Below are 26,472 nucleotides of genomic sequence, written 5' to 3' on the forward strand. Positions count from 1 at the left end.
ATAAACTTAAAAAAATAAAAATTAAATAAAAACACATGTGAAAAATCTAATCACTTGAGGTAAACCAGTACTTTGGTACAGTATAGGAAGTTCCAACTTAAGAGCACAGAACAGGGGTGCCTGGGTGGCTCAGTCATCAGTTGGGCGTCTGACTTCGGCTCGGGTCATAATCTCATGGTTTGTGGGTTCGAGTCCTGTGTCGGGCTCTGTGCTGACAGCTTGGAGCCTGCTTCAGAATCTGTGTCTCCTCCTCTCTGCCCCTCATGCTCATACTCTGTCTCAATAATAAACATTTTTTTTTTTTAAAGCACAGAACATAATCATTTCCTCAAGCGTTTGTGAGCTTTTGATATTAAATTATTTTGTTAGTTTTTAATAGGAAGTTCCCCCAGTTTTTTTTTTTTTAATTTTTAATGCTTATTTTTGAGAGAGAGTGCAAGTGGAAGAGGGGCAGAGAAAGAGGGAGACACAGAATCCGGAGCAGGCTCCAGACTCTGAGGTGTCAGTATAGAGCCCAACACATGAACTCACGAGACGTGAGATCATGACCTGATGACCTGAGCCAAAGTTGGATGCCCAACAGACTGAGTCACCCAGGCCCCCCCTCCCCGGTTTTTATTTTTAAGTTTATTTATTCTGAGACAGAGAATGCATGTGAGCACGCGCACACACAAGCATGAGCGCGCACTTAGGGGAGGGGCAGAGAGAAAGAGAGAGAGAGAAAGAATCCCAAGCAGGCTCTGCCCTGCCAGCACCAGCATGGATGGATGCAGGGCTCAAACTCACAAATGCACAAACCACAGGATCATGACCTGAGCCAAAACCAGAGTCAGACGCTTAACCAAATGAACCCCCAGGCACCCCTCCCCATTGTTTTAGATCTCAGTAATGACTACCCAGAGGTTTCTCAGGTAAGCCACACTAAAATGGATAGCTTTCCAGTAACGGAAATAAATAATCCATACACGATACCTCTTTATATATGTATACATATGTATGCATATATACACATGAGCACACACACGTGCACACGTGCTAATTTCATGTAATGTCTCTGCGGGCAATGACAACATTAGAGCTGGAAGGGACTTTAGAGATTTTACCTAAGCATTTAATTTTCAGATAACAAAAACCAAAACCCGCAGAAGCAAAGTGACCAGCATAAGCCCATGAAACATGTCAACAATGGCAGGGATGGAGGGAGTCTCAGGTCCCCTGACACCCAGGCCAATGTTCTTTCACTTGCCTCAAAGATGCCTTTTGTGACTTCTCCCAAATTTCAACACACCCTCATACAAGCACCTTTCTGGGACCCAAAAACAACTCTTTAGTGAAAAGGAACTAAATCTTAAACTACAGAAAAATTGTAAACATAGTTCATCAAACTTTTACTCTGAAGCATCTGAAAGTCTGTTAATAATATGATGCCTCATTACCCCCTTATTAGGGGGTATTTAGTGTGTATTTCCTACAAACAAAACGAGACCATTTTCCCACATAATCATAATGCAAATACCAAAATTGTTAACACTGGCATATTATTACAATCTAGTTTTCAGGCCCCAATTCAATTGTGCCAACTGAGACTCATGAATCACATTTAGCTGTCACACCTCGACTCCCATCAGTCTGGAACAATTCCTCAGTTTTTTCTTGACTTTCATGACCTTGACATGAAAATTACAGGCAGTTATTTTGAATTTTTTTTTTTAATTTTTTTTTCAACGTTTATTTATTTTTGGGACAGAGAGAGACAGAGCATGAACGGGGGAGGGGCAGAGAGAGAGGGAGACACAGAATCCGAAACAGGCTCCAGGCTCTGAGCCATCAGCCCTGAGCCTGACGCGGGGCTCAAACTCACGGACCGCGAGATCGTGACCTGGCTGAAGTCGGACGCTTAACCGACTGCGCCACCCAGGCACCCCTACAGGCAGTTATTTTGTAGAATATCCCTAACCTATGGTTTTTCTGGTGTTGCCTCATTATTAGATTTGGATTATGCTTCAAATTCTTGGCTGTTCCTATTCTGAAGGAAAACATGGGGAGTGCTGAGCTCTATATCTCAAAACCAAGTCAGAGATGGGATTTTTTTTTTAATAGGCAAAAGTTAAGACAAGACACTTCACCAAAGAATAGATATAACTGGTTGGTTGATATGCACAGGAAAAAATCATCATTAATCATGAGGAAAATGCAAATTGAAATTATTATGCAATACCACTTATAAACTCACTAGATGGGATACAATCAAAAAAGATGGACTAAACCAAGTGTTGGTAAGGCTGTGAAGAACTGGAATGCCTCGGGGCGCCTGGGTGGCGCAGTCGGTTAAGCGTCCGACTTCAGCCAGGTCACGATCTCGCGGTCCGGGAGTTCGAGCCCCGCGTCAGGCTCTGGGCTGATGGCTCAGAGCCTGGAGCCTGTTTCAGATTCTGTGTCTCCCTCTCTCTCTGCTCCTCCCCCGTTCATGCTCTGTCTCTCTCTGTCCCAAAAATAAATAAACGTTGAAAAAAAAATTTTTAAAAGAAAAAAAAAAAAAAGAACTGGAATGCCTCATATATCACTGATGGAAATGTAAAATGGTATAGATGCTTTGGAAAATAGTCTGGTGGTTTCTTAAAAAATAAAAACACTATTTTCAAAAGTGTCAAGGCATTGGAGCCGAAGGAAGTCTGAGGAACTGCTCCAGCCTTAAGAAGACCAAAGAGACAGGACAACTAAATGAAACACAGATTGCTGAATAGGGTTTGAAGAGGAGGAAGTAATAATGTGTCATTGTTAATTTCCTGATGGTGGTGACTGGCTATGTTACAGTTATGTAGGAGATATTTCATTTGGTAAAAATACACATTGAAGTGTTCTGGTGACATGAGGCACTGTATGCATCAACAATTTACTCTCAAATAGGGCAGGGAAAAGGCTTTTTTGTATTGTCTTCGTAATATTTCTATACATTTCATATTGTTTAAAAAAGTTGTTAAGGGGCACCTGGGTGGCTCAGTTGGTTAAGCATCTGACTTCGGCTCAGGTCATAATCTCGCAGTTCATGAGTTCGAGCCCCGCATCAGCTCTGTGCTGACAGCTCAGAGCCTGGAGCTGGCTTTGGATCCTATGTCTCCCTCTCTCTCTGCCCCTAACCCACTTGCACTTTGTCTCTCTCAAAAATAAATAAACATTTAAAAAAATTAGGGGCGCCTGGGTGGCTCAGTTCGTTGGGTGTCCGACTTCGGCTCAGGTCATGATCTCAGGGCTTGTGAGTTTGAGCCCTGCATCAGGATCTGTGCTGACAGCTCAGAGCCTGGAGCCTGCTTCAGATTCTGTGTCCCTCTCTCACTCTGCCCCTCCCCTGCTCGTGCTCTGTATCTCTTTTAAGAATAAATAAAACATTTTTAAAAATTTAATTAAAAAAATAAAATTAAAAAGTTGTTAAATGTAAAAAATTGTGTTAAATGTGTAGCATTAAAAATGCTTAAAATTATTCTGTTACAGAAAAAAAATGCCTTCCTCTTTCCATTCTATACTCTTTAAAGACTTTTTTTTTGAAATGTTTGTTTATTTTTCAAAGAGAGAGACGGAGCATGAAAGGGAGAGGGGCAGGGAGAGGAAGACACACACAGAATCTGAAGCAAGGTCCAGGCTCCGAGCTGTCAGCAGACAGAGCCCAATGCAGGGCTCCAAGCCCAAGAGCCAGGAGATCATGACCTGAGCCGAAGTCTGATGCCCAACCGTCTGAGCCACCCAGGCACCCTCCACTCTATACTCTTAACCCATTTTATAAAAGTTTTCTTCACACTACTCACCAGTAAGTGAAACATTATGCACTTGTGACAGTCCACCTTCTCTACTAAAAAGCAAACTCAAGATCAGGGACTAAGTTTTGTTCACCACACTATTCTCAGTACCTAGAATAGTGACGAGTACATAGGGTATTCATATTTGTTCAATGATTTAATTTGTAATTTTATTACAGTTTAAAATCACTATTATCCCCTCCCCTACATATACACATTGCTTGCCCTATGACCCATCAGCTCCACTTCTAAGTAACCAAGAGAAATAAAAGCCAAATGTCCACACAGAAACACAGATGAATGTATAGCAGCATTATCCATAATAGACAAAACCCAAAAACATTCCACATTTCCATAATCTAGTATATCCATCCAATTAATTACTATTTAATGACAAAAGGCAATCAACTACAGATTCTGGGAAGGACATGGATGAATTTCAAAACCTGTTTAAGAAAACACCAGATACAAAAAACTGTATCTTGCATGATTCCATTTTCATGAAAGTTCAAGGACAGGCAAAACAGAAAGCAGATCAGGAATTGTCTGGAGGTGGTAGTAGGAGTGGGAACTGACTGCAAATGACAAGAGGGAACTTTTTGTAATGATGGAAATGTTCTAAAGCTGGATTGCAGTGATGGCTGTACAACTTAGTTAATTTACTAAAAATTATTGAACTGAACACTTAATTTTAGGATATGTTGATATAGCTATTTTAAAATAAAAGGCAGACAGCTAGAGAAGCTTCCTTTTGCTTGCTATTTGGACAATTTTTAAAAAATCAATGTCATATTAAGTGATGGATAAGGCTATGTGCTGTAAGGAGGGATATAAGCATTTTAAAAGAGCTTGTTGGGGTGCCTGGATGGCTCAGCTGGTTAAGTGTTCAACTCTTGGTCTCGATTCAGGTCATGATTTTCCAGTTTGTGAGATCGAGCCCCAAGCTGAGCTCTGCACTAACAGTATGGAGCCTGTTTGGGATTCTCTCTCTGCTATTCCTGTGCTCATGCTCGCTCTCTCACACACGCTCTCAGAGTAAATAAACTTTAAAAAATAGATAAGAGAGCTTGTTTAGCCAAATTAAGGTCCAAACTACAAAATGTGAGACCCTGATAATTAGTAGGAGCTGCAATTCTCATATTCTGTCCATTTGTTTGACTCTTCAAGTTGTCCTTAAAGGGAATTCTCAATATCTGTATTAGACTCATACCTGGCCACCCCTCCAGCACACTAGCAGGAGGCTCTAAGAGTACTTAGGCTTGGAAAAACCACCTCATTAATGCTAGTAATTGAAATAACCTTGCAAATTACAACTACAGAGTTTGAATTTGTGTAGATGATCCTGACTGGTTAAGAAACTACTAATATTCTTGGTTAGGATACTCCACCAACTTTTTAGTTGTCAGTCAGTTTTATTTCTTACAACAAAATATGATTCTTAAATAGAACAATTATGCTATGGCTTCAAATTCTCAAAAATTATTTTAGGGGACATATGTAATAAGAAACACTTATGTTCTGCTTAGTACAGAAAAGAAGCACTTAGTATAGAAAGTGCTTTCTTTTCATTTAATAACAATAGAAAGAATAACCCACTTAAAAAATTGGTTTGTGCATAATCTACCTTTTCAGCTTCCCAAATGCAGAAAAACAAGAAGGCCATTTAAAATTAAATGACGTATCTAGTGACTTAAAAAAAAGTATTTTAGACTTGTGTTGGGGATAAATGCTATAAAAAGAAATTAAGGAAAACTCACTGGAAAGAAGTTAACACCAAGGCCCTGACCAGGCCTCTGTTCTAACCCTCTCTTCAAGCCACTCCCATTCCACCAGGCATCCCACACACTGTAAGCTCCCTGGGCCACATGTTTATTTCACTGATGTACCCACAAAACTACAACATGTCTAGTGCATATGTTATTTGTTGAGTTAATTATAACTAGGAAGCCTAGATGGAGTTAGATGCTCAGCACAGAATGATTTCATAACAGTGCTTTTACTATATTACTCAGTAATTTATTTCCTTACCTGCCTGCCCCAAACACTAGTGTAACATTTTTGAGGGAGATCAAGGAACATGGCTCAGGGCCTGCCACATAAGATGCTCTCTGGTCATTCAATCAAACAGGAGAGGCATATGCCCAAGATCGCACAACTGGAACCTGATAGACCCAAAGTCTAACTGTTTTATTTCTGCATGAGTTGCTTTATACTCTAAGAGACTGAGTGAGGTGAGAGAGGATCCAGGTCTTGCCAGGTCCATTTACTTCAAAGGAATAACAATTAGAGCATTAACCAGGTATGAGCACTCAGCATTTCACCTACATACTTCATTTAATCCTCATGACACTGAGGAATACAACACTACCCCCTTTCTACAGATAAGGAAAACAAGACTCAAGTTGGATAACCTACAGCAGTCACATATCTAAGTAGTAAAAACCCATGCTCTTACATGCTCCATCATACAGGCTTCCAGAAAAAAGTTAAACCTTGGGAGGAAGGCTGTGGCCAAAGACCAGAATGCTGGCCTCAGACAATCTGGTCAAGAAGTCACTCAGCAGATGTTGTTTCTTAGCTGTTTACTTTATTGTTAGGCTGCATAACTCATACATGTGTTACATGTTATATATGTATCAAATATTAAATAAATTTTAAAGATACCACCCAGTTTAGGGGCCACCCCCATAATGCCAGAGATAGAAAATAAAAGAACTCTAAAAGCAACCCAAAGCCCTTCTTCTGCTTCAACTACTTCTCCCTCTCCTCTCTTCCCTTCCTTCCCCACAGGCTCCAAAAAGCAGGGAAAAATTCCAGCCTGGAGAAGAGCAGGGGAAACAGCACCAAGAACGAACCCGGCAAGTCAGCACTCAATAAGAGGCATCTTTTGACTACCCCCACCTCATACCTCATACCTTAGAGAAGTCCAGCCTTTTCAAATGATTCCACCAGCTGACTGGACCAGAGGTGGACACCATCCCAAACTGGATCAGATTCTCTACCCCAGAAATTAGATTTAGAGTGCTCTCAGCCTCTAGTTGTCAATGTACTAAAGACACATACCTTGGGGAACCAAGGGTAAGCTCTCTTCTGCCAAATGCATGGGGATGTGTTGAAAAAGGAAAAAAAAATCTCTGTGCAGAGACGAAGGGTGCAAGTTGATTTTGTAAATGTCAAGAGAGAAGGAGGTAGGTACGCTGGACTATTTTCTAGTTCCTGGTTACAACCATACTTGAAGGCTTTAACTGCACTTCCTATCCCTGAAGTACCATAAGAAAGAGCCCTGAATCTTAATCACAAATTCCATTTCTACAGTCATTTTCTATGAGACAGTGCATGAAACACTCCAGCACCTTACACTACCTTTTTTTTTTTTTTCAACGTTTATTTATTTTTGGGACAGAGAGAGACAGAGCATGAATGGGGGAGGGGCAGAGAGAGAGGGAGACACAGAATCGGAAACAGGCTCCAGGCTCTGAGCCAACAGCCCAGAGGCTGACGCGGGGCTCGAACTCACGGACCGTGAGATCGTGACCTGGCTGAAGTCGGACGCTTAACCGACTGCGCCACCCAGGCGCCCCTACACTACCTTTCAATTAGCTAGCTCCAAGTTGTTCTTCAGGTCCCAACTTAAACACCACTTCTTCCAGGAAATCTTCCCAGACTATTCAAAACATTTTAGCTCCACCTTTTATACTCCCCGGTGGCACTGTGCACCTCATCATACTCGGTAAGTGTTATTCCTTTCCTGTAGGACTATAAACACCACAGAGTAAAACCACCTTTTCTGTTCAACACTCTGATCCTATTGCCTAGCACATTGGCCAGGTACACACTTAATAACATCATTAAGTGAATGGAAATCAAGAAACTGGTAGACGTAGGTAGAAAGGGTGAGAAGAAATCAACACTAACCTCCTGATAAAAAGTTTGACCCTACATCCCTCATCCTTTACAAGTATCCAGTTTTTCCCTTTCCTACCTCCCTACAGCCCCAAGTTAGCTCTGACAATTACCATTTTATACTTTGGTGCCAATGCATTCAGGAACCAGGGCTATAGAAAGTATGTTTCCAGATAGCTTGGTATAACAGAGTAAAACCTATCAAAAAAAACCAAAAAACAAAAAAAGTCACAGATTTGGGGGTCTAGATAAATCTCAATTCCACTATATATATATTGGCTGTGAATCCTGGACAAGTTACATGAAATCTGGTTTCTTCATCTATAAAATAAAAAAAATATCTATTACCTCAAAGATGAGAAAGAAAATGAACTTGAAACCACAGTACCTAAAACAAGGCAGGCTTGTGCAGGTCCCTACCCCCACACCCTACTTCCCAGCTCCTACTGGCCATGGGTTCAAAACACATACACTGTCCTAACTAAGAATCTGAAAAGTGCCTTGGAGAATCCCTGCTGGCTTTCCAATGCGAGGGAGGCCCAAGTAGTGAAAGAGAAACAAAAGGGAAGGAATAGCATCTCAGGGTTAGGTAGGTGGGTACAGTGAACTGGATACAGGGTGAAGTAGCTCTGGATGTTTGTTGGGGAATCAGTTCTTTTTTAATTAGTAGGTACCTTATTGTGAACAAAATGGAGAATATTATATGGTTCCTGGGAAAACTGGGATGCTTTTTGTAAAAATGTTCTCATAAATACTTGATAATGAAAAACAAATTAAATTCATGGAAATGGCTTATCAGTTATAGATAACCACAGGAATTCTACACTTTTTTTTCTTTTTCTTTTTTTTTTTAAAGAGAAAGAGGGTAAGAGAGAATCCCAAGCAGGCTCCAAACAGCAGCACTTGATGCGGGGCTCAAACTCCCAAATCATGAGATCATGACCTGAGCCAAAACCGAGTCAGAAGCTCAACCAACTGAACCACCAAGGCACCTGAAGAATTCTACACAATAGGGATGCTATTAATATCAAAATCAATTTTGTTGAATAGCTTGAAAGTACTCAAAACTTTCAAAAACACTGAATTTTCTGTTGCTCATGTAAACTGGTGTACTCAGATATTTGAGCTCCCAAAAGTATACAAGAGATTTCTTTATTAAAAGTTAACAGATTGGCATCCCAGTGGCTCAGTAAGTTGAGCATCCAACTTCAGCTCAGGTCATGATCTCATGGCTCATGAGTTCAAGCCCTGCATCAGGCTCTGTGCTGATGGCATGGAGCCTGCTTTGGTTCTTTTGTCCCCCTCTCTCTGCCCTTCCCTGCTTGCTCACTCTCTCTCAAAACAAACAAACAAACAAATAAATAAATAAATAAATAAATAAATCTTTAAAGAAAAAAAAAAAAAAAAGGTTAACAGAGGCTCCTGGCTGACTCAGTTGGTAGAGCATGTGACTCCTGATTTTGGGGTCGTTAAGTTCAAGCCCCATGTTGGGTGCAGAGATTACTTAAAAATAAAATTAAAAAAAAAAAATTAACAATTGAGGTACCAGGGTGGCCCAGTCGGTTAAGTGTCCAACTTCAGCTCAGGTCATGATCTCACAGTTTTTGGGTTCGAGCCCCATGTCGGTCGGGTTCTGTGCTAACAGCTCAAAGCCAGGAGCCTGCTTTGGATTCTGTGTCTCCCTTTCTCTCTGCCCCTCCCCTGCTCATGCTCTGTCTGTCTGTCTCTCTCCCTCTCAAAAATAAACACTTAAAAAAATTAACAATTAACAAACAAAACTAAGAATCTGATCCCAGATCCATTTGTCTTGAGCTTCGATAAATGATACACACTACTGCTAGTCCTGCCTTTCAAACAGGTAGTACAAATGACCTAGCAGAGTTTTAGGAAGGGAGGGAGTGCTAACAGCAGACAGCAGTAAGGGTATGTTTATGGAGGAGATGAGCCTTAGAGGAAGTCAGGACTTGAACAGGGACCGATGTTTTGCAAAGGTTGGAGGGGTATACTGCTAGCATCCTGACAGGACAATTCTCCTGCACAGGGACTGTACCACGCACTGTAGGTCGTTTAGCATACCTGCCTCCACCACTACAAATGGAAGGCCTATAACACTCCCCAATCAATGTAACAACCAAAAAAAACCCAAAGCAAAACAAAACCCAAAGACATTTCAAAATACCCCTGGAAAGGGGATAAAAGTCATACCCACTGAGTAACCCTAGATAAGCAGAAAGAAAAGAGAGTAAGCAGAGCAGGTAGAAAGCATAAAAAAGACAAAGAGGGGAACATAATTCACAAAATTTGAGGAGGAACTGGCAGAGACAAGACTATCCTTTAATGACTCTCACTTAACAAATGAAACTGAACTCCTCAGTAAACAATGTCCTTCAGGATTTGACCCTGCCCATCCCACTGTCTCAACTTCAGCTTTCTCCTTAAGGCACCCTATACTCCTGCCATCCCAAACAACTTGTGGTTTTCCTGACCTAATGTGCTGCTTTTGCATGTACATTTTCCTTTACCTAGAATGCACATTCAAGGCGAAATCCTAATCATACATCAACACCCAGCTCAAAAGTCTGTGAAGCCACAGAAACAGCCCAACAGCTCCACATCACTCAGGCCTCCTTTTTCTCAAATCGTTACACATATTCTTTCTGAATGGACTGGTATACTCTGTATTACTGTTCAATTCCATACAACTATTTGGACTAAAAAGTACTACAGGGCAGAGACCATGTGAATCCTGGCACATAACAGGTGCTCAATAAATATTTTCTGAATTACCTTATGTGAAAGTTTTTAGAAAGGCTAAAAAGTGATACAAGCAAGGAGACAACAGGTATTTCCTGTTATTAAAAGCATATATTTTCTCAGCTTTGATCTTTGGTAGCACATCATTTAGGAACCATACAGGCTGGGATGCTCTATCGTTTCCTAGCTGTGTGTCCTTGGGCAAGTTAACTAACATCTCTCTGTCTCAAGTTTCCTCACTTTCATACAGAGCAACCACATTTGCAGTGTGGTTATGAGGATTAATTAATGTATACAAAACAAACAAAGTGCTGATTTAAACGGTGGTTCTACTAGTCTGCCATAATCAACAAGTTTTAGTAAGACAGGATGTTAAACCATTAGGAAGATGATCACACTGAAATTTTGCTTGAAACTTTTTTTTTTTTTTTTTTTTAGGAGAGTAGAAAAATCAACAAGTCTAACAGCTTGTCTTCAAGCTGCATTGTTTGTCCTCTACAGTATTCAATGCCAATCCCTTATGACTACAGTCTCCCTTGGTTCCTGTGATGATGCGAATTCCTGGTTGTCCTGTCTCTGTAGCACACTTCCTCTGTCCTCTTCTGCAACTTGTCCTCTATTGACACCTAAAGTGAGGCACTTCTCTGACTCAGTTCTGACATATTTTTCTCATCTTATCCACTCTTAAAGTATCTCTATTTCAGCTAGTATCTCTATGGAGGTGACCAGTATGATGTCTCAATCATATTCAGGAAGTATTTCAAACTCAACTTACTCAAAATACTTACCTTAGTTAATAAATGAACAAGCATGCACAGCTTCAATTTCTCCTCTGTCATACATTTTTTTTCTTTTTTTCTGATTCTTCTACGTCTCACCAGTCCTCAGATTCCTATTCCTTTGCCTATCTCTTAACAATATTTGTCTGGGTTATCTTTGTCCTCAGTAGTTCCTCAACCTTTCCGGGACAACGGACCCCTTTGAAAATCTATTGAATGTAATGGATTGTTCACTAAAAAGATGAATATACACATCTGCTTGCAATTTCACTTAATCAATGACCTCAAATAAGAATCTGTACTCATCCATGCAAGATTACTACTTACATAAATTTTCACCTCCAGTTTCAACTTCCCTCTTCTAAATTTCAAGATGCCTTCTGGATATAGCTTAAATGGCCTACAGTCATCACAACTTAACAAGTCTGAACTCACTATTTCTCCCTAATAAGCCTGCTCTACCTCCAGTATTTCTCTTCTGATAACAGCACCACTATCCTCCCAGGCTCCCAGCCTAGAAGTCTTAGAATTAACAAATATGCCCATATGCAATCTCAGAAATCCTGGTCTCAGAAATCCCTCTTAAATCCAAAACCCATCTCTAAGACTCTTACCCTTTAAGATTGCATTATCCTTTACTTCTTCCCACACTTGCCATAATTCAGTCTTTCTATCATACTTCAGAGAAGAGCCCACTACGGATTTTTTTTTTGAAAGATTTTATTTTTAAGTAATCTCTACACCCAACGTGGGGCTCAAACTTACAATCCTGAGATCAAGAGTTGCATGCTCTACCAACTGAGCCAGCTAGGCGTCCCATGGACTCAATCTTTTTTTTTTTTTTTTTAATTTTTTTTTTTCAATGTTTATTTATTTTTGGGACAGAGAGAGACAGAGCATGAACGGGGGAGGGGCAGAGAGAGAGGGAGACACAGAATCGGAAACAGGCTCCAGGCTCTGAGCCAACAGCCCAGAGGCTGACGCGGGGCTCGAACTCACAGACCGCGAGATCGTGACCTGGCTGAAGTCGGACGCTCAACCGACTGCGCCACCCAGGCGCCCCCCATGGACTCAATCTTAATAAGGTCTCTCAACACCTGTTACCCTCCAATGCCACTTTATCACTTCACACCCAGGCAGTTACAATAGCCTAATTGATTCCCCCCACCAAATTTTTTTTCTATCATTTCCATCAGTGTTGATCTATCTTCCCAAAAAAATCTAAGAATTGACCATGTGACTGCCTGTTTTCAAAATCACTGATGCTTCTTCATTGCACAAATATACAAACTCAGTTTTGCCTTTAGAGTCCTCTACAGCTTGCCACCTAAATACTTTCCCAAGATTAGATTCCACAACTCAAACTGTCACTTGAGCCAATTATCCATCAAAATCATACCCACTCTTAAAGACCCAACTCAAACTCCACTCTTCATCTTTATACCCTCCATATAATGATTAGGAAAGGGCTCTGCACAAAAAAGGCAAAACTCCTAACTGCCTGAAAATCTTTAACTCTGTCGGGAAGTGTCACATTTTTTAAAATATCACTATTTAGGGGCGCCTGGGTGGCTCAGTCGGTTGGGCGTCCGACTTCGGCTCAGGTCATGATCTCATGGTCCGGGAGTTCGAGCACCGCGTCGGGCTCTGTGCTGTCAGTTCAGAGCCTGGAGCCCGCTTCAGATTCTGTGTCTCCCTCTCTCTCTGCCCCTCCCCCACTCACGATCTGTCTCTATCAAAAAAAATGAATAAACGTTAAAAAAAAATATATCACTATTTAAATATTAACATTTCATTCAAGAAGCCCCCCATAAACAATCAACATTTATTAAATGCTAAGAATGTGCAATGCAGATTAAATTCTTATTTAGATGAGGATAAAAAGCTATAACCTGGACCCAGAATTATAATTCCAATTATACTTATATTTGGATTTTACTCAGGAAAGGAAAATTACAGTAAAAGCTATAACCTGGACCCAGAATTATAATTCCAATTATACTTATATTTGGATTTTACTCAGGAAAGGAAAATTACAGTAAAAAAATTACTTGGCATTAGGGGTGCCTGAGTGGTTCAGTCAGTTAAGAGTACAACTTCGGCTCAGGTCACAATCTCACAGTTTGTAGGTTCGAGCCCCACGTCCAGCTCTGTGCTGACAGTTCAGAGTCCGGAGCCTGCTTAGGATACTATGTCTCCTCTCTCTGCCCTTCTCCTAGTTGCTCACGCATGCATGCTCTCTCTCTCTCTCTCTCTCAAAAATAAACAAACATTAAACAAATTTTTCAAAAAAAGTACTTGGCATCTCCTCTGACAGAAAATCAAGTAAGTCTATGACAATGACAGAAATACTATATGTAAGTTATCTGCAGACTGGTAAAAATCTTATCAAGAAAAAAAAAAAAAAAAACAAACAAACCTTTCAAGTGAAGTGTCCTAAAACTAGATTTTTTCAGTCCATATTTTACATGTAGGATTTTTTAAAAGAGCCCAAGGACTTGATGGACAATTCTGAGCTTCTCATGAGATGTGTTTACCGGCATACTTACCAGCAGGTGCAATAGCAATCAGATGTATGACAGAGAAGTGATGCTGTGGGCAGTACTTTGTTACCTTCTAGGGCATTATTTCTTTTGACCTGACCTAATTTAAATTCTCTTTTGGCTCCTAACCCTCTGAGTTCACTACTTTTCACAGTTGTATATGTGAAGCACTTTGATCCTCAAGAAAATGAAAATGGTCAAGATTCAATTAGACTTTTTTTTTTTTAAGTCTTTCAAAGATACTTGTTAAAACATGCCCTTTTATGGCATTTCTAAAATCACAATCACTCAAATTTGAATACAGTTCAAAAATATATTTACTTACAACAGTAATATATGCTAAAATTCTGAAGTTATTAATAACACCACTTAAGGACAGTAAGGTATAATAGAGCTGCAGCATTTGAAATAGGACCTCAGTCTACAATCTCAAGTCTGGACTCTACTTGTATGACTAAGAATCTGCTTCACTTACAAATACTTTCTCACCTGAAAGAGGGATATCACCACCTTTTCCTCCTTCGAGGTGGCTGTTCAAATAAAATGAAATAATATACCTAGAAAAGCACTTGCCACCAAGTGTTCAATAAATATTAGTTTACTTCTTTCATTCAAAACAAAACACACTCACAAGAAGATTTAGGTGTAAGGGAGTCTACACTTCCATTAAGTCCTCATCACAAAACAATACAGCTAGTTCGAAGAACTACAAACGTTTCTGAGGGATATGGATCAAGATAAGGGAGGCTGCATGTGATTCTACAAGAATTCCATTACGGGTGCATACATATTGACCACTAAAACATTAATAGGAAAAGTCCACAGCAATTGTGCCAAAACGTCTGAATACATTTCTGCTGGCAAGAGAACTCACTCGGGGTAAAGAAAAAAAAAAAAAAAAGAGATCAGGCCCAACTCCAAACGACTCTAATAAATTAAGAGAGCGGTACTGGCTTATTCTTCATGAAACGCAAACAGTATGGGTATTAAAATCCATTTAAAAACTTCAAATTTAAAATATTTCATAACTAACACTGCTGCCACGAATGCTTTTTATAGAAAGCCTGCGCAGGAGAGCACCGTTAGCATCACCGAAAAAAAAATTTAACGAAAGTCGAGGAAAACGGGAGAGGGAAGATCATTATTTCGGCGTTCGGCACACATGCCGAGGCGAACCCCTTTCAAGACCGCGGCCAACACCACCGTCGACAAGCCTCTGAAGGAATTCCTGGTTTTACAATCGGATGTCAAAAAGGCGGCCCTGATGCTAGCAAACTGGGAGGTGGAAGGGGATGAGGGACAGCTTCCGTTCCCTTCCCGGAGATCCTGGCTCTAAACTCCGCGCTGCGCCCGGGTCTGGGGGTCCCCGGGTGCGGGCCTCCGCCCCCTACGCCCCTCCCCGCGACAATCGAAGGCCGGCCCGCGAACCGCCGCGAGCAACACCCAAACCTCGACAGTCTCCCGGGCCCCGCCTGAGGCCCCCGGCGCAGCGACCACAGTGAAGTCATGGATTGGGGTCACAGCGGCGCCGGAGGCCGGGGCGCGGACGAGGCCGCGGCTGCGTCCGCTGCGTCCCCAGGCAGTGGGGTGGGCGGGTGTGGCCCGGCCTGCGAGCGGGCGTGGACACTCACCACACCATGCCGTAGGCGCCCTCGCCGATATACGAGAGGTTGGTGTAGCGCGGCCCCACGTCGAACACCTGCCCGCGGACCATCTCCGGGCCCGCGCCCGCCGCCGCCGCCGCCGCCGCCGCCATGTTGGCTGCCGGGCCGCCGCCGCCGCCGCCTCCGCCGCGAAAGGCTCGACGTTCCGCGGCCGCCGCTCGGCTCACGCCGCGCCTCTCGGAGGGACCGCGCCGCTGCGGGTGCAGCTGCCGACGCTAACCGGAAAAGAGCAAGGAGGGAACCGTTTAGGAGAGCTACAGAGCCTACGGCCACTCGGACCGACTGCCTGCCTGACGGACTGACGGGCGGGCCGGCGGGCGGAGGGAGGGGCGAGCGCCGAGGAGGGCGCCGGGGCGGAGCAAAGAAACGTGTACGAGGATTGGCTCTCCCCGCCTCGGGGCGGGGCTGCAATGGCCAGCGGAAGCGGCGAGGTCTGGGCGGAGCACTGCGGCGGCGGCAGAGTCACCGCCCTGCGTGGTCACGTGCGTTTGCGGGGGAGTTGGCGCGGGAGGCGGCTCTGGAGAAGCAGAAGGACACCGAGGCGTCAGGTTGGGGTGTATATCGCTGAGCAGGAGAGACTGTCAGGGAAGGGAAAGCCCCGGAGCGGGGTACTGACTGAGTCAGGGAACGACCTAGGACAGCGCATGAGGGACGCCAGCGCACCACCCACCGGCCACAGGCCTGCAGCAGGCCTGCGCCAGTCAGTGGCCCGCACACAAACTTAGAAGCCTTGAGACAAGGACAGAAACCGAAAGGCTTGACCGAGACCACAAAAGACACTTGAATACTGAGAAAGTGTGAAACACAAAGGTGGAGACTAAAGTGAGAGATTTCGGATACGCTAATCAGACAGGTTCGTTCAACCAATGTTTGTTGAACATCTATATTATTCTGGGCATCAACATTCTAGAGGGAGATGATAGATAAGAAAGAAAGAAAAGAGAGGTAAAAAAAAAATACTCAAGTTGTAATAAGTACTATGAAGAAATATAAAGCAGGGTAAAGGGTTAGAAGGTAGTGGAGAAAGACATTGAGATTCAGGGACTGAGGCCCAGATAGGTACATATCAACAGAAGCTTAGGACATACTGAAACAAATGCAAGGATGGAAACGCTAAAACCCAAACATTAAGAGGTAGAGAAAACGAGACAAACAAACTGAAGCCTTGGAAGTACTCACAAGCACCAGAGGCTGAAAAATAAATATCAGAATCCTAAAGCAAGTGAAAACCAAGAATAGCTAAGACAATGAAACAAATGATGCAGCCACTGTTTCAGAGCCATTTCCCAGGCCATCTGTGGAGAGGGAGGGAGTAAGGATGTCAGATCCTGCATCCCAGTTGTCCAACACTGATCTTGAAAGCCTTCATTCAACTCATGACTTCTACACATCAGCAAATTTCAATTAGTCTCAAAAGTGAATAGGCAAACTCTTTAAAAACCTTGTAGGGAAGTAAATATGTGGCACATGAGATAAGAAATGAAGTGCCAGAGGGGCGCCTGGATGGCTCCATTGGTTGAGTGACCAGCTCAGGTCATGATCTCTCCGTTTTTGAGTTCTAGCCCCGCATTGGGCTCGCTGCTATCAGCACAGAGCCCACTTGGAATCCTCTGTCCCCCTTTCTCTCTGCCCCTCCCCTGTTCGCTCGCTCTCTCTCTCTCTCTCTCTCTCAAAAATAAACATTAAAAAAGAAAGAAATAAAGTGCTGGAGCCAAAACTTACTCCTTGAAACATACTTAGTCCACTAAGCAGAACACAGTTTTAGAATACACCTCACTTTTATTCTTTATTAAGAAAAGATTGTATCTTTTAAAGAACAGGCCAGTACGGGCTCCTGGGTAGCTCAGTTGGTTAAGCAGCTGACTCTTGATTTCAGCTCATGTCGTGATCTCATTGTTGTGAGATCAAGCCCTGCATTAGGCTCTGTGCTGATGGCAAAGAGCCTGCTTGGGATTCTCTCCCTCTCTCTCTCTCTCCGTGCCTCCCACTGTCTCTCTCTCGCTCACTCTCAAAATAAACTTAAAAAAATAAGAATAAATAATTAACATTAAAAAATATTATTTAAAGAACAGGCCAAGATAAATGGAGTGTACTGTGAAATGAAAACTGTAGTAACTGAAGTAAAATTCAATAGTGCAGTAAAAAAGCAGATTTGACAATGCAAAAGAACAAATCATCAATACAGAAGATAAATGTGAGAAAAATTCAAAGTGATGGAATTCTTTAAGAAAAAATGAGGAGGAGAACATCAAGCTATAGGCATTGCTCAAGAGAAGACAGAGAAAATCAATTACAGGCAATAATTTAAATTATAATAAAACTTTCCTTAGTTCTGAAAACATCTGAGGTGCAGGTGGAAAACTGAGGGAATTCACTGGGATCCAGAAAAATTAAGCATAAATCAATTTCAAGATGTAATCTGGAAAAATTCGTAAATCTCAGAGATAAAGAACAAATACAGTCTCCAATAAGGAAAAAAAATTATTTATTAAAAAAAAACACTTGTTGGAGTGCCTGGGTGGCTTAGTCAGTTAAGTGTCCAACTCTTGATTTCAGCTCAGGTCATTATCTCATGGTTCATGGGGTTGAGCCCCAAGTCAGGCTCCATGGTGACAGTGTGGAGCCTGCTTGGGATTCTCTCTCCCTCTCCCTCTGTTTCTCTCCTGTTCGCCTGCCCTCTCTCTTTGTCAAAATAAATAAGCATTTAAAAAAAAAACACTTTTTTTTTTCAGATTCCTCCTTTGTAATAATCAAATGCAAAAGGAAGATGGAAAAGATTGACAGCACTCTGAGGAGGTAAATTGTAACCTTCCTTGGATGGTTTTATTCCCTCCAATCCTGAGTTCCTCCCAGCTCCTAAACCATTACTCAGAATCTCTTTCCTGAACTCCAGGTCAGCTTGTCTATCTACACAACCTATACCTACGTACACAACCTATACCTACCTACACAACCTACGCAACCTACGTACACAACCTATGCAACCTACATAACACTATATGACATCCCCACAGATGCTTCACCTCCACATGTCCAAATTGCTGATAGCTAGAGCAGGAGTTCTGCACTCAGAGTGCTAGAGGGTTTCAGTTTTGCTGCTCCACTTACTACCTGCATGACCTTGGCCTCAGTTTCCTCACTCTTGAAGTGAAGATCATAATAGTACCTACCTCATAAGTTTGTTTTTTGTACAGAATAAGACAACATATGTAAAGAGCCTGGCACATAGCAAGTACTCAATAAATGTTATCTTTTATTATTATCTGCTCCACCCAAACCTGTTCCTCCTCTTGTATCTGTGGATAGCACCACCACCTGGATACTCAAACTGGAATTTTGAGTATGATCCTTACCAACTCCTTACCATTTTCCCTTGTTGCCAACTCTCACCTCCCCCACTCCCTGCATTGAACCAGTCACAAACTCCTGTAAATTCTGTTTCTTTAACATTTCTGAAATCCTGGGGCAGCTGGCTGGCTCAGTTGGTGGAACATGCAACTCTTGATTTCAAGATTGTAAGTTTGAGCCCCATTTTGGGCATAAAGTTTACTTAAAAATAAAATCTTTAAAAAAGTTTTTAATTACAGTCCTAAAATCCTTGTTACTCGAAGTATGGTGTCCAAACGAGCAGTGTCAGCATTGTGTGGGAGTTTGTTAGGAATGTGGCATCTCAGGCCCTCACCCAGACATACTGAATCCAGATCTGTATTTTAACAAGATCCCCAGGTGGTTTGTGTGCATATTAAACTTTGAAAAGCACTATTTATTTTTTATTGAGGTATAATCAACATATGACATTACATTACTTTCAGATGTACAATATAATGATTCAATATGTGTAAATATTGTGAAATGATCACCATAAGTCTAGCTAGCATCCGCCAATCACACAGAGTTACACAGTTTTGAAAAGCACTGTTTTAAACATATCTACTTCATCCCCACTGCCATTCTGCTACTGATCAACTCTCTCACCTAGAGGACCGCAGTAACCTTAATCCTTCTGCTTTCAGTGTGGCCCATCTCCAGTTGCTTTTCCTTGTACCCAGATCAATCTTCCCATAACAAATTTGACCATGTCTTTTCCCTTCTTAAAGGAATTCAGGGGCTCCCTATGGCACTCTCTTGTCTTCTATTCATACCACATACCTATCTCTCGCCCTGTGACATGTTCTCTCTTCACTCTTCCAGCATTGGTGGACATTTTAAAGCCACCACACTATCATGGCCACTAATTTTTTCCAGAGAACTTCTCTTGCTTGGTTCCATGGGTGCTAAATAACCTTATGATTAGAGTTTGGCTTCACTTGTGGTTTTCAGCAGGGAAAGTTCACTAACCAGAGGACAGCCCTGTTCAGGTCCTTTGGCAATTACTATTTATCCTAAGATGGGAATTACATATACATCAGTCTCTGCTGAGTCAAGTTAGCATGAGTCAGGCCCAAAGGGAACAACCATCTAGCTACACTGACAGCAACAAATATTTGGAAACACAAAGCAGAGAACTAGGTTCTGGAACACTATGAGACCATGTGAAACCACTATCTAAGCATAAAACCCTGCTTAGATGGGCAACTGGCCACCTGGATGTCTTCCTTATTATCCTTCTAGAGTGGTGACAGTTCATAGATCTGTAAAATCTTCGAAAACAATGGACATCTTCTGTTTTTGCCTGCCCATCATTAAGTCCTCCTTCTGTAAGCAATAACCCAATTTTTCTTTGGCAAACTGACTGTTGTATGTTCTTAAGTGGTTTGGAGCACTGGCCCCACCCCCATGTCATATGTAAGCATGTGACCCAGTCAGTGTCACAGACACTGGTTCAAAGGATGGGCATGTTACCTGATACAGGCCAATGAAACTTGGCCCAGACTTTTATAGGAACAATCAGAAAAAGAGTGCTCCCTTTCTGCTGGGGTTCTAGGGGAGTGAGTATGAGTTGGGGCAAAACATGCCATGATGTGAGAAATGCCCTCTGAGAATGAAGGCAGGATAGGGAAAGCAGAGTCCAGATATAGAGACAATTTCCTGATGACACATTTTGAGGCCGAAATCAGCTGAATCTGGACTTTACAGGTTCATGAGCCAATATATTCTCTTTTTTAGTAAAGTCAGTTTGAGGTAGGTTTCTGTCTCTTGAAACCACAAGAGTTTCTGACTAGTACACTACCCAACTAACTCCCTTTTCTGCAAAAATTGCTCAGAATTGTATAATAAGCCACCAAGACATGAATCAGAAACTCATGAATGATTAAATGAGGGAAAAGAACTGGCAATAAGCCTTGAAACTAGCTAAAGATAGAGAGATAACTGAACAAAAACACCACTCAGTAGAGACTGTTTGATGCTGATAAGTTGAAATGATTGTTGTTGCTATGGTAACAAACAAAAAGCAAAAGAAAAAAGTGAGAAAAAGGATTTTTTAAAATTGGATTTTTAACCTTAGATTAATGCAGTGAAAAACCAGAAAGGAGGAAAGAGGGCAGAAAAAGCCAGGCATTAAGTCTTTGTTTTACATAAAATGAAGACAAAAGTTATTTTTAAAAATAGTATAATTTCATATGTTTTTTCATTGTAGGAAGCTTTATGTCTATTGTATAAACTATTACAAGAGAAAAAAGGGAAAATGTAATTCACGCAGCAAAAATCAAGAGCCTTGTACCAAGAAGTGTACCAGACACTTTGTCACGTTGTAAATGGAAAAGAAACAGCAAGGAATCATAAAAAATGACATCAAGGCAAAAAAAAGAAAAGAAAAATTAAATTATTGGGACTATACCAATAAAAAGCTTTTGCACAGCGAAGGAAACTATCAATAAAACAAAAAGGCATCCTACCTAGTGGGAGAAGATATTTACAAATGATATATCCAATAAGGAGTTAATATCCAAAATATAAGAACTTATATAACTCAACATCAATATAATAATAGAAATAATAATAATAATAATAATAATAATCTGATTTAAAAATGGGCAGAGGACGTGAACAAACATTTTTCTAAAGAAGACACAGATGGCCAACAGACACATGAAAAGATACTCAACATCACTAATCATCAGGGAAATGCAAATCAAAACTACAATAAGATAATTACCTTACACCCATCAGAATGGCTAAAATAAAGAACACAAGAAATAACAAGCATTGCCAAGGATATGGAGAAAAAGGAAACTTTGTTGGGAATGCAAATTGGTGCAGCAATGATGGAAACAGTATAGAGGTTCTTCAAAAAATTAAAAAGAGGTGTGCCTACCTGGCTCAGTTGGTACAGCATGTGACTCCTGACCTTGAGGTTATGGGTTTGAGCCCCATGTTGGGTATAGAGATCACTTAAAAATAAAATCTTGGGCCACCTGTGTGGCTCAGTCAGTTAAGCATCCGACTCTTGATTTTGGCTTAGGTTATGATCTCATGTTTCATGGGTTCAAGCCCTGCATTGGGCTTTGTGCTGACACCATTGGAGCCTGGTTAGGATTCTCTGTCTCCCTCTCTCTGTCCCTCCCCTGCTTGCATAAATGCTCTCCCTCTTTCTCTCTAAACAATAAATAAACATTTAAAAGTAGTAAAAATAAAATCTTTAGTAGCACCGGGGTGACTCAGTCAGTTGAGTGTCCAACTCTTGATGTTGTCTCAGGTCACGATCCCAAGGTTGTGGGATCGAGCCCTGCATTGGGCTCTGTGCTGAGTATGGAGCCTGCTTAAGACTCTTTCTCTCTCTCTTTCTCTCTCTCTCTCTCTCTCTCTCTCCCCCCCCCTTGCCCTCTCCCCCACTCATACACACTCTCTCTAAAAAATTAAAAATTAAAAAAATCAATAAATAAAATATTTTTTAAAATAAAGAGAGGGTGCCTGGGGGCTCAGTCAGTTAAGCGTCCGACTTTGGCTCAGGTCATGATTTCATGGTTTGTGGGTTTGAGCCCTGTGTCTGTGCTGACAGCTCAGAGCCTGGGGCTGCTTCAGATTCTGTGTCTCTCTCTCTCTCTGCCCCTCTCCTGCTCATGCTGTCTCTCAAAAATAAGTAAACATTAAAAATGTTTTTTAATTAAAAAGAGAATTACCATATAGTTCAGTAATTCCACTACTGAGTATTTACCCAAAGAAAATGAAAACACTAATTTGAAAAGATACATGCACTCCTCTGTTTATTGCAGCATTATTTGCAATAACTAAGATATGGAACCTGAGTGTCCTTCCACAGATGAATGATTTAAAAAGATGTGGCATATATACAATGGAATATTCAGCCATAAAAATGAAAGAAAATTTATCATTTGTAGCAACATGATAGACCTAGAGGATATAATGCTAAGTGAAGTGAGTCAGTCACTCACATGTGGAATTTAAGAACCAAAACAAATGAATGAAGAAAGAAAAAAAGAGGCCAAAAAACAGACTCTTAAATACGGAGAACGAACTGGTGGTTACCAGAGGGGAGGGGGTTGGGGGGATGAGTGAGGTAGATACAGGGGATTAACAGTACATTTATCTTATTGAGCACTGAGAACTGTATAGAATTATTGAATAATTATATTGTACACCTGAAACTAATATAACAGTGTTAATTTTACTTGAATAAAAAAATTCTTTTAATTAAAAAAAAATTTTTAATGTTTATTTTTTGAGAGAGAGACAGAGTGTAAGTGAGGAAGGGGCAGAAAGAGAGGGAGACACAGAATCTGAAGCCGGCTCCAGGCTCTGAGCTGTCAGCACAGAACCTGATGTGGGACCTGAACTCACGAACCATGAGATCATGACCTGAGCCGAAGTCAGACAATTAACTGACTGAACCACCTAGGTGCCCTCAAAAGTTTTTAATTTTTTAAATCACTAAAGACAGAATTTTACCACAGAATGAAAAGAAAAAAAAAAAAACATCAAAACACCAGAATATTAGATGATGGAAGTTAGACTAGTAACGAATAAGGCAAATGTAAATAAATAGGAAAAATGTAAATAGGAAAATCTCAGATCAGATCAAAAGACAAACTCTGAATATGTACTGTTGTTAAAAAAACAAGGTGCCAAAATATGCATATAGTATAAAAAGGCATTGTGAAACCAAATGTACCAAAAAACATTGCAATGTAAAACAGGAAACAAAAGTCTTTAGAAATACACGTAATAGAAACTCAGTTATAGTAAACTATATTACACACCATTATCAGACTATGATATATAAAATAAAAATAAATATTAATTCAACAACAGAATTAATAAGTCATAAAACATACAGGTTGAATTCTACACCTGCATGAAATACAAAAAAGTATCCTACACTGGGCCACAAGAGGTTTTATAAATTCAGATAAGCAAATATTGTTCAGGTCAATCCTAAACAAATCCTCTGATCACAGCACAACTTAAATTTCAAAATCCCCAACCAGTGGGAAATTAACAAACCTTCTACTAAATAATGTTTCAGTGAGGGAAGAAATATGATCACAGTCACAGGGTCAAGAAAATTATGAAAATAAGATGGCTACTACTGAAATCTTGGAGGGCAGTCTCTAATATTAGGCTGAAGGCTGGGCTGGCCATTGGCAGCACTATTATATAACATCACTCTGGCCCAAATAGAGCAGCTATTTTTCATCTCCTTTTCCTTAAATTTCAGTGTCCTCTGCTTGCCAGATAGAAGCTTTAAGCTGTAGGTTCAGAAAACTTTGAATCAAACAGAGCCAGGATTAGGTTTGTGAGTTACCTAGGGTGCCATATTTAAGGAGGTAATCATTCCCAAGGTCAGCAGCAGAATCTGAGAGAGGGCACCTCCTTAAGTGTTGCATCCTGGGTGTCTCAATTGCCTCACCCCAGACCTGGCCCTACCAACCCAAATTGGTATAAACATTAAGGACTTGTACTTCCTCACCTAACAGGAATCCCACAGGTAAGATTCTTGCTTCTCTTCTCTGCCCTTTTCTAGCCTCTGCCCAATTCTGTGCATTGGCATCATCCTCAGACAGACAGGGAGATGGCTGTAGCATTTCCAGACTGCATAAGGTGCTACACTATTCAAGGGCAGGAAGGAATTGTGTCTTTGGAGTCTCCTTCTTATGAGTGAGGAAACCACCTAGCCACTCAGTGGGCTTCTGCTCATGCCTCATTGACAGGTGGGGTCATGTGTCTGCCACATCTAATCATCATCAAGAAGAAAGAGGCCATGAGTGCCTTAGGCCAATCAAGGTTTACCCTTGGAACCTAGGAGAAGGTGACTCTTCCCTAGTCACATGGGGAATGGTAGACACCCAATCAAATCAGGGCGGCAGCACTCAGAAAGAAAGAGGAGGGCACCTGGATAGCTGAGTTGGTTAAGCATCTGGCAGCTCTTGATTTCTTCACTGGGGTCATGATGACAGTTTGTGGGATCGAGCCTTGCAACAGGCTCTGTGTTCACGACACTGAGCCTCTTTGGGATTCTCTTTCTCCCACATCTCTCTGCCCCTCCCCCGCTCCTAAGTGCGAGCACACTCTTTCTCTCTTTCTCAAAATAAATAAAAAATAAATTTAAAAAAAGATTAAAAAAAGAAGGAATAGATAGGCCACCAAAAGGGCTGTCACATGACATATTCCTCCCAGATAGCCATTATCTTCACCCAAGTCTCCCCGTCTAGCCCAAATCACACACACCAGTTCTACATTCAAGCATACAGCCCCTCATTACAAATCTCTCCTTGAACTTCCCACCTGCCCACTATGTCTTTCCAGCTCACTCAAAAGCTTTCTCAGTTCCCCAAACCAAAAGTAAACACCTTCCTCAACCTCATTCTTTTTTTTTTTTCTCATGAGACAGAGAGACAGAGCACAAGTGGGGGAGGGTCAAAGAGAGAAGGAGACACAGAATGCAAAGTAGGCTCCAGGCTCTGAGCAAGCTGTCAGCACAGAGCCCGATGTGGGGCTTGAACCCATGAGATCATGACCTGAGCCAAAGTCGGACTCTCAACCAACTGAGCCACCCAGGTGCTCCTCAACCTCATTCTTTACCACCCCTAACTTCCAACTGATACCTAAATCCTCCTCATTGGACTGCCTAAATATTGCTTGTTTTTTTAAAACAAACTTTATTTTTTAGATTTACAGAAAAATTGCAAAGATAGTACAGAGTTCCCAATACCCCACACTGAGTTTCTCCTATTAGTAACTTCTTGTATTAGTATGGTACATTTGGTACAATTAATGAACTAGTATTGATACACTGTTATTAACTAAAGTCCATAGTGTATTAAGATATCCTTAATTTTTACCTAAGGTCTTTTTTCTGTTCCAGGATCTCACATTACATTTATTCATTGTGTAGTTGTGATGGTTTCTCAGACTTTCCATGTTTTTGATGACCTTGACAGTTTTGAGGAGGTCAAGTATTTTGTAGACTATCCTGCAACTGGGATTTGCCTAATGGTTTTCTTTTTTTTTTTTTTAATTTTTTTTTCAACGTTTTTTATTTATTTTTGGGACAGAGAGAGACAGAGCATGAACGGGGGAGGGGCAGAGAGAGAGGGAGACACAGAATCGGAAACAGGCTCCAGGCTCCGAGCCATCAGCCCAGAGCCTGACGCGGGGCTCCAACTCCCTGACCGCGAGATCGTGACCTGGCTGAAGTCGGACGCTTAACCGACTGCGCCACCCAGGCGCCCCTGCCTAATGGTTTTCTTATCATACCTCTGGCTATGTGCATTTTGGGGAGGAAGACCACAAGAGTTAAAGTGCCATTTTCTTTTTTTTTTTTTTTATCTTTTTTTTAACGTTTATTTATTTTTGAGACAGAGAGAGAGAGACAGAGCATGAACAGGGAAGGGGCAGAGAGGGAGGGAGACACAGAATCGGAAGCAGGCTCCAGGCTCTGAGCCATCACCCAGAGCCCGGCGCGGGGCTGGAACTCATTGACCACGAGATCGTGACCTGAGCTGAAGTCGGACGCTTAACCGACTGAGCCACCCAGGTGCCCCTAAAGTGCCATTTTCATCACAATATCAAGGCTATATGCTACCAACATGACATCACTGTTGGTGTTTACTTTGATCACCTGGCTGAGTTAGTGTTT

At 41.5% G+C, this 26,472-nt stretch overlaps 1 protein-coding gene across 1 annotated transcript in view; it reads right to left on the reverse strand.

Moving 5' to 3' along the window:
- Positions 1-15,767, reverse strand: part of MAPK1 (mitogen-activated protein kinase 1) — a 112,052-nt gene extending 96,285 nt beyond the window's left edge. The window contains exon 1 of the mRNA XM_043558225.1: positions 15,402-15,767. Coding sequence (XP_043414160.1) covers positions 15,402-15,526 — 125 coding nt within the window. The 5' untranslated portion in view covers positions 15,527-15,767. The remainder of the gene's footprint in view (positions 1-15,401) is intronic.
- Positions 15,768-26,472: the final 10,705 nt, after the last annotated feature.

The sequence above is a fragment of the Prionailurus bengalensis genome, chromosome D3, assembly GCF_016509475.1.
Source record: "Prionailurus bengalensis isolate Pbe53 chromosome D3, Fcat_Pben_1.1_paternal_pri, whole genome shotgun sequence".
Classification (NCBI taxonomy): Eukaryota; Metazoa; Chordata; class Mammalia; order Carnivora; family Felidae; genus Prionailurus; species Prionailurus bengalensis.